The sequence below is a fragment of the Coregonus lavaretus genome (assembly GCF_964263955.1).
Source record: "Coregonus lavaretus genome assembly, contig: HAP1_SCAFFOLD_384, whole genome shotgun sequence".
In the NCBI taxonomy this organism is placed as follows: Eukaryota; Metazoa; Chordata; class Actinopteri; order Salmoniformes; family Salmonidae; genus Coregonus; species Coregonus lavaretus.
In genome coordinates, this window is record NW_028156075.1 from 345,304 (window position 1) to 352,988 (window position 7,685).

General features: G+C 46.5%; 1 protein-coding gene across 1 annotated transcript in view; it reads left to right on the forward strand.

The window, feature by feature from the left end:
- angptl5 (angiopoietin-like 5) overlaps positions 1–7,447 on the forward strand; it is a gene marked incomplete at both ends in the record, with an annotated part of 77,915 nt that extends 70,468 nt beyond the window's left edge. The window contains one exon of the mRNA XM_084200857.1: positions 6,969–7,447. Within this exon, the coding sequence (XP_084056983.1) occupies positions 6,969–7,447 (479 nt within the window). The remainder of the gene's footprint in view (positions 1–6,968) is intronic.
- Positions 7,448–7,685: the final 238 nt, after the last annotated feature.

The following is a 7,685-nucleotide window of genomic DNA, read 5'->3' on the forward strand; positions in this document are numbered from 1 at the left end:
AGACAAGACCGAAATTGGGGAGAAAAGTGGTAATGAAAACGTGTGTTATTGAGCCAACAATGATGGGCACTGCACACTAAAGCAGACCAGGATCCAATTAGTCAGCACCTGTGGATATATTGTTGTCTGATGCTAGCAAAGCATCCACCTGGGGATATATTGTTGTCTGATGCTAGCAAAGCATCCACCTGTGGATATATTGTTGTCTGATGCTAGCAAAGCATCCACCTGTGGATATCTTGTTGTCTGATGCTAGCAAAGCATCCACCTGTGGATATCTTGTTGTCTGATGCTAGCAAAGCATCCACCTGTGGATATCTTGTTGTCTGATGCTAGCAAAGCATCCACCTGTGGATATATTGTTGTCTGATGCTAGCAAAGCATCCACCTGTGGATATCTTGTTGTCTGATGCTAGCAAAGCATCCACCTGTGGATATCTTGTTGTCTGATGCTAGCATCCACCTGTGGATATCTTGTTGTCTGATGCTAGCAAAGCATCCACCTGTGGATATCTTGTTGTCTGATGCTAGCAAAGCATCCACCTGTGGATATATTGTTGTCTGATGCTAGCAAAGCATCCACCTGTGGATATATTGTTGTCTGATGCTAGCAAAGCATCCACCTGTGGATATATTGTTGTCTGATGCTAGCAAAGCATCCACCTGTGGATATCTTGTTGTCTGATGCTAGCAAAGCATCCACCTGTGGATATATTGTTGTCTGATGCTAGCAAAGCATCCACCTGGGGATATATTGTTGTCTGATGCTAGCAAAGCATCCACCTGGGGATATATTGTTGTCTGATGCTAGCAAAGCATCCACCTGGGGATATATTGTTGTCTGATGCTAGCAAAGCATCCACCTGGGGATATATTGTTGTCTGATGCTAGCAAAGCATCCACCTGTGGATATCTTGTTGTCTGATGCTAGCAAAGCATCCACCTGTGGATATCTTGTTGTCTGATGCTAGCAAAGCATCCACCTGTGGATATATTGTTGTCTGATGCTAGCAAAGCATCCACCTGTGGATATATTGTTGTCTGATGCTAGCAAAGCATCCACCTGTGGATATCTTGTTGTCTGATGCTAGCAAAGCATCCACCTGTGGATATATTGTTGTCTGATGCTAGCAAAGCATCCAGGACTTATTTTTTCTGTAAGTAGCCAGAAAGAAAAGCTTTGACTATAATTTCTCTGATCATTTAGTAAGTTTCCCCCATCAGCATACAGCCCAGTATCAGTGTGAATAGGCTTAGAAGTTCTTTCAAAGAGATAGCCACCTGAAATAAAATGGTGATTAAATGCATCAATGATGGCATTTTTTGCTATAATGAGGTCAGTGTCTGAATTAATTTGTTGTGGCAGAGAGAAGGAAGTAGAACCCTTCAGAGATTTGACAGTTTTTCAGAATTTTGCCGGGTTCCCATTACAATCTGAAAGAGCGGTTACAAAATAATTAGATTTAGCCTTTCTGATTTGTCTTAGTTGCTTAAAAGCTTGCCAGTCCGGGCCTAAGCCTGTGTTCCTGGCCTTGACCCAACCATCATCTCTTTTATGAATGACTTCTGAAAATTCCGGAGTGTACCAGGCATTCAACCTGCCCTTAACTCTTAGTGTTTTTAAAGGAGCATAATTTTTTGACAAGGGAAATGGGTTTCAGTAAAGAACAATGGCCACTCCACCACCTCTACCCTGTCTGTCAGCTTTGAACACATGATGACCCACAATATTAATATCAGAGTTCAGAATATCCTCAGAGATCCAAGTTTCAGTCAAAAGCAGAATGACCTGATTCATCAGCATAGCCCAGATCTTGATGAAATCCAGTTTAGGAAGTAAGCTCCTAATGTTCAGATGTATCAACCCAAGGCCTTTACGATGTTTAAAGTCACATGGAGTCTCCAACTCAAACAAGCTACGTTCAATAGGTGGTTGCAGGCCCTGTCTGATGGTTGATATTGATATAGTTGCTATGGCTATAAGATTACAAAGAACTGCACCATTTGGTCTATTCTTATTTGTAATAGAGGAAAGAGTAGAAATTTGATTTACTTTTCCAAGGTTGGCACCATAGGGCCTGAGGCCAGCTTTTCCAAGGTTGGCACCATAGGGCCTGAGGTCAGCTTTTCCAAGGTTGGCACCATAGGGCCTGAGGTCGCAGCCAATGTCAGTTTGAGGAACTCTCAGAGTAACCAATGATGAAATGTTATAAACTGACTGACGTAGGCTTTGGTTGCCATCATTCAACAACCCAAGTCCTCTACGTGATTTGAAAACCAAGGGTATATTCAAGTTTATGGAATTCACATTTGAACTAATAGTATTGGGTGAGCAGACCACAGTGGGCTTCTCTTTTGAGGAAACAATAGAAGAGCTAAGAGCTGACAACAACCCTGGCAGTATAGACAACAGCGCTATGGCAACGCTGATAAAGGATGGGAGGGGCTACCTGAGAGGGGCTTGGTCTGTCACTGAGTCAATATCTTAGGCTGCTATATGGTTTGGGTGGAGTCCATCATCTCTGAAAAGGATCTTTTGTTTCCAAAAAGCGTTGAAAATGTCAATAAAAGTCATGCCAACAGAGAGGCAGTAGTCTTTAAGCCAGATATTAAGTACTAAGAGCCTGCTGACCCAGCGACGGCACGGGACCAGAGATAATCGGCTGCTATTCAGAACTTTTTAGGGTGTTGATCAGCTCAATAAAATCCTGCTTCATTAGCTCTGATTTACTCTTTTTTATATCCTTTGATCCCACATGCACTACAACAGCAGCAGCCCTTGGCGGACATAGGACGGATGGAAGAAATCCTGTGATATCCTTCACTGTAGCCCCCGGGTAGCACAGGGTTTTTGCTCCAGGAACCGAAATGTGCATCACCATGGAGCTAACAATGATGATGGCTGGAGGAAGGTGGATGTCCGGCCTTTCTGTGCCTCCTTGAGGACCGACGGGTGATGGGGGACCCACATCAATAGAAGCCCTCCGAGCAGGGTGGAGTTCTGGAGCCTCAGACACCCTCGAGGCCTGATGGGAGCCTGTGGTAAAACCCCCTGAGCTGGACCCTCAGGAGACAGGGTAGAGGATGAAGGAGCAGCAATCTCTGGAAGCAGGTGGATGAAACTGTTGGTCAGCAGGATGTGATCCCCCCCCCCCAAGCCGTTTCAGCCCCATTCACCAAAGTCCGCTGCCTTTCACTGGGCTTACGGTGTGTGACGTGTCTCCACTGGGATTTAGGATTGCAGGGCAGTCCTGGCTAGTCAGTCAGAGAGTGACGACACAATGGCAAGGGATGAAAACCAGGCTGAGAAGTAGTAAATAAAATGGTCTCCAAGTTACGATGCAATGTCTCAATTTGCTTACTCTGGATGTCAAGGTCAGACATGGCTTGGGGGTAGAAGCTGTTCAGTTTCCTTGTAGCCCCAGACTTGGCACTCTGGTACCACTCTGGTACCACTCTGGTACCACTCTGGTACCACTCTGGTACCACTTGCCGTGCGGTAGCAGACTGAAGATGGTGCTGACAGACATGACAGCTCTGCTTCTAGCTCCTAAGCAACAGACATGACAGCTCTGCTCCTAGCTCCTAAGCAACAGACATGACAGCTCTGCTTCTAGCTCCTAAGCAACAGACATGACAGCTCTGCTCCTAGCTCCTAAGCAACAGACATGACAGCTCTGCTCCTAGCTCCTAAGCAACAGACATGACAGCTCTGCTTCTAGCTCCTAAGCAACTTTGCAGTATTTTGTTTTTTTGTGTGGTATTTCTTACATTATTAGCCCAGAAAGTTTTTTGTGTTATTACATACAGTGGAAATAACTTTTGGATATCAGAGCAGCGTTAACTCACCAGCATTACGACCAGGAATACGACTTTCCCGAATTGGATCCTTTGTTTGTACCTCCCAGGGCAATTGAACTTATCCCAGAGGCTGCTCCAAGTTGCCCCCGGCGGAGAAGAGGTATTCGGAGTGGACTTCTAGTCTGACCCAGGAGGCGGGCACACCATCCACCACTTCCGAGTGTATTACTTGATAATGTTCAGTCTCTGGACAATAAAGTAGACGAGCTCAGGGCGAGGATCTCCTTCCAGAGAGACATCAGGGACTGTAACATACTCTGTTTCACAGAATCATGGCTGGGGAATAATGTCCCCGTCCATACAGCCAGCTGGGTTCTCAGTTTATCGCGCAGACAGGAATAAAGAACTCTCTTGGAAGAAGAAAGGCGGTGGTGTATGTTTCATGATGAACTACTCATGGTGTGATTGTGATAACATACATAAACTCAAGTCCTTTTGTTCACCCGACCTAGAATACCTCACAATCAAATGTCGACCGTATTACCTCCCAAGAGAATTCTCTTCGGTTATAGTCACAGCCGTGTATATTCCCCCTCAAGCCGATACCATGACGGCTCTCAAGGAACTACACTGGACTTTGTGCAAACTGGAAACCACATATCCTGAGGCCGCATTTATTGTAGCTGGGGATTTTAACAAAGCAAATTTGAGGAAAACTCTACCGCAGTTCTATCAACACATTGACTGTAGTACTCGCTTAGGAAAAACACTAGACCACTGCTACTCGCCTTTTCGAGATGCCAACGAGGCCCTCCCCCGCCCTCCCTTCGGCAAATCAGATCATGACTCCATTTTGCTCCTCCCTTCCTATAGGCAGAAACTCAAACAGGAAGTACCCGTGCTAAGATCTATTCAATGCTGGTCTGACCAATCGGAATTCATGCTTCAAGATTGTTTGATCACGCGGACTGGGATATGTTCCGGGTAGCCTCTGAGAATAACATTGACGCTTACACGGACATGGTGACTGAGTTAATCAGGAAGTGTATAGGGTATGTTGTTCCCACAGTGAATATTAAAACCTTCCCAAACCAGAAACCGTGGATAGATGGCAGCATTTAGTCCCAGGGTCCTTAGCTTGGTGATGAGCTTTGAGGGCACTATGGTGTTGAATGCTGAGCTGTAGTCAATTAATAGCATTCTCACGTAGATGTTCCTTTTGTCCAGGTGGGAGAGAGCAGTGTGGAGTGCAGTAAAGATTCCATCATCTGTGGATCTGTTGGGGCGGTATATGAATTGCAGTGGGTCCAGGGTGTCTGGGATGATTGTGTTGATGTGAGCCATGACGACCAGCCTTTCAAAGCACGTCATGGTTACAGATGTAAGTACTACGGGACGATAGTTGTTTTGGCAGGTTACCTTTGAGTTCTTAGGAATAGGGACAATGGTGGTCTGCTTGAAACATGTTGGGATTACAGACTGGGACAAGGATATGTTTAAAATGTCTGTGAAGTACCTCTGGTCTGCGCATGCTCTGAGAACGCACCCTGGTATCCCACCTGGCCCAGCTGCCTTGCGAGTGTAAACCTGTTTAAAAGTCTTTCTCACATCGACCACGGAGAGCGAGATCACATAGTCGTCCGGGACAGCAGGGGCTCTCATGCCTGGCTCAATGTTCTTTGCCTTGAAGCAAGCATAGAAGGCTTTCAGCTTGTCTGAGAGGTTTGAATCACTGGGAAACTCAGGGCTGGGTTGTTCATTGTAATCTGTAATAATCTGCAAACCCTGTGTAGTAGGATTCCATTTTAGTCCTATATTGACCTTTTCCATGCTTGATGGCTCATCGGAGGTCGAAGCAGGCTTTCTTGTAAGCGTCCATGTTCGTATCCCGTTCCTTGAAAGCGGTAGCCATTAGCCATTAGCCTTGCACAGATACTGGTGTAGCCATTAGCCATTAGCCTTGCACAGATACTGGTGTAGCTCTAGCCATTAGCCATTAGCCTCCCTACTGTCACTTTATTTTACTTCTGCTCTTTTTTTCTCAACACTTTTTTGTTGTTGTTTTATTCTTACTTTTTTGTTTAAAATAAATGCACTGTTGGTTAAGGGCTGTAAGTAAGCATTTCACTGTAATGTCTGCACCTGTTGTATTCGGCGCATGTGACCAATAAAATTTGATTTGATTTGATTTGAGATACTGGTGTAGCTCTAGCCATTAGCCATTAGCCTTGCACAGATACTGCCTGTAATCCTTTACTGGTCACTTTACTGGTCACTGACTGATGAAGCCTTGCCTGATGTGGTAAACTCCTCAGTGTTATCGGATGAATTCTGAACATATTCCAGTCTGTGCTAGAGACGCAGTCTTGTAGCTTAGCGTCCGCTTCGTCGGACCACTTCCGTACTGAGCTTGTCACTGGTACATCCTGTTTGAGTTTTTGCTTGTAAACAGGAAGCAGGAGGATGGAGTCATGGTCTGATTTGCCAAAGAGAGGGTGAGGGAGGGCTTTGTATGCATTTCTTTGGGTAGAGTAAAAGTGGTCCAGAGTATTAGTGCCTCTTGTGGCGCAGGAGACGTTTTGGTAAAAGTGGGTTGAAATGCATTTCAGTCTCCCCACGTTAAAGTCTACACCCACTAGAAACACTGCCTCTGTTTTCTTGTTTTTTAAGGCCCTGTACAGCTTGTTGAGTGCCTGCTTAGTGCCATTCTCGTTTTATGGTGGGATGTAGACAGCAGTGACAAGTACAGATGAAAACCAGTTGTTGTTTATAAAGAGGAACACCTCTCCCCCTTTGGTTTTGCCAGAGTTCGCTTTCCGGTTGAAATGAAGCGGATAAACCCTTATGTCCATATCGTCCCTTTCAGCCAAGTTTCTGAAAAGAACATAGACAGTTTCTGAAAATCATGCTCTCCCTTTCTCCCCCCCTCTCCCTTTCTCTCTCCCTTTCTCTCTCCCTCTCCCCCCTCTTCCTCTCTCTCTCTCTCTCTCTCTCTCTCTCTCTCTCTCTCTCTCTCTCTCTCTCTCTCTCTCTCTCTCTCTCTCTCTCTCTATCTCTCTCTCTCTCCCCCATCTCTCTGTCTCTCTCTCCCCCTATCTATCTCTCTCTCTCTCCCCCTATCTCTCTCTCTCTCTCCCCCTCGCCCCCCCTCCCCCCTTTCCCTGCAGGTGATGCGTTCAGAGGATATGACCAGGACCAGAATCAGGACACGGCTCCGTTCAGCACGTTAGACGTTGACAACGACGGCTGCTCTCCGTTCTGCTCCTTGAGCAACCAGACAGTAGAGAGCTGCAGCCTCCAACACCACCGCAGTGGCTGGTGGTTCAACCAGTGTGGCCTGGCCAACCTCAATGGATCCCCACAGGATCCAGAATGGAGCAGGAAAGACACTGAGTGGAGTGGGGGCGACATGGAGTGGAATGGGGGCGACATGGATCGGAGTGGGGGAGAGACGGAGCGGAGCAGGGGAAACACGGAGCAGAGTGGGGGAGACACGGCGCAGAGGGTGGGAGACACGGAGCGAATCGGGAGAGCAACGGAGCGGAGCCACATCCACTGGGACACTTGGACTCAGAGCGGAGTCCCTCACTACATCAAATCAGTTACTATGAAGATCAGAAGGATACCCACCAAGACACACAACTAACACACTGAATTGAAGGAGAGAGGGAGTGATGGAGGGAGGAGAAGAGAGGGAGATTAGAGGAAGGAGGAGAGGCAGAGGTAGAGGTGTGAGAGTGAGGGATCAGTGTTTCAGAGATCATCTCTACAGTCAGGTCCACTTGGATTGGAACTGGTGGTATGGTCAGACAACATAAAAACAGAGCTCTTTGCCACGCACACGGTGGTAAATTTGGCCTTCGAAAGAAGGATGTGTATGCAGA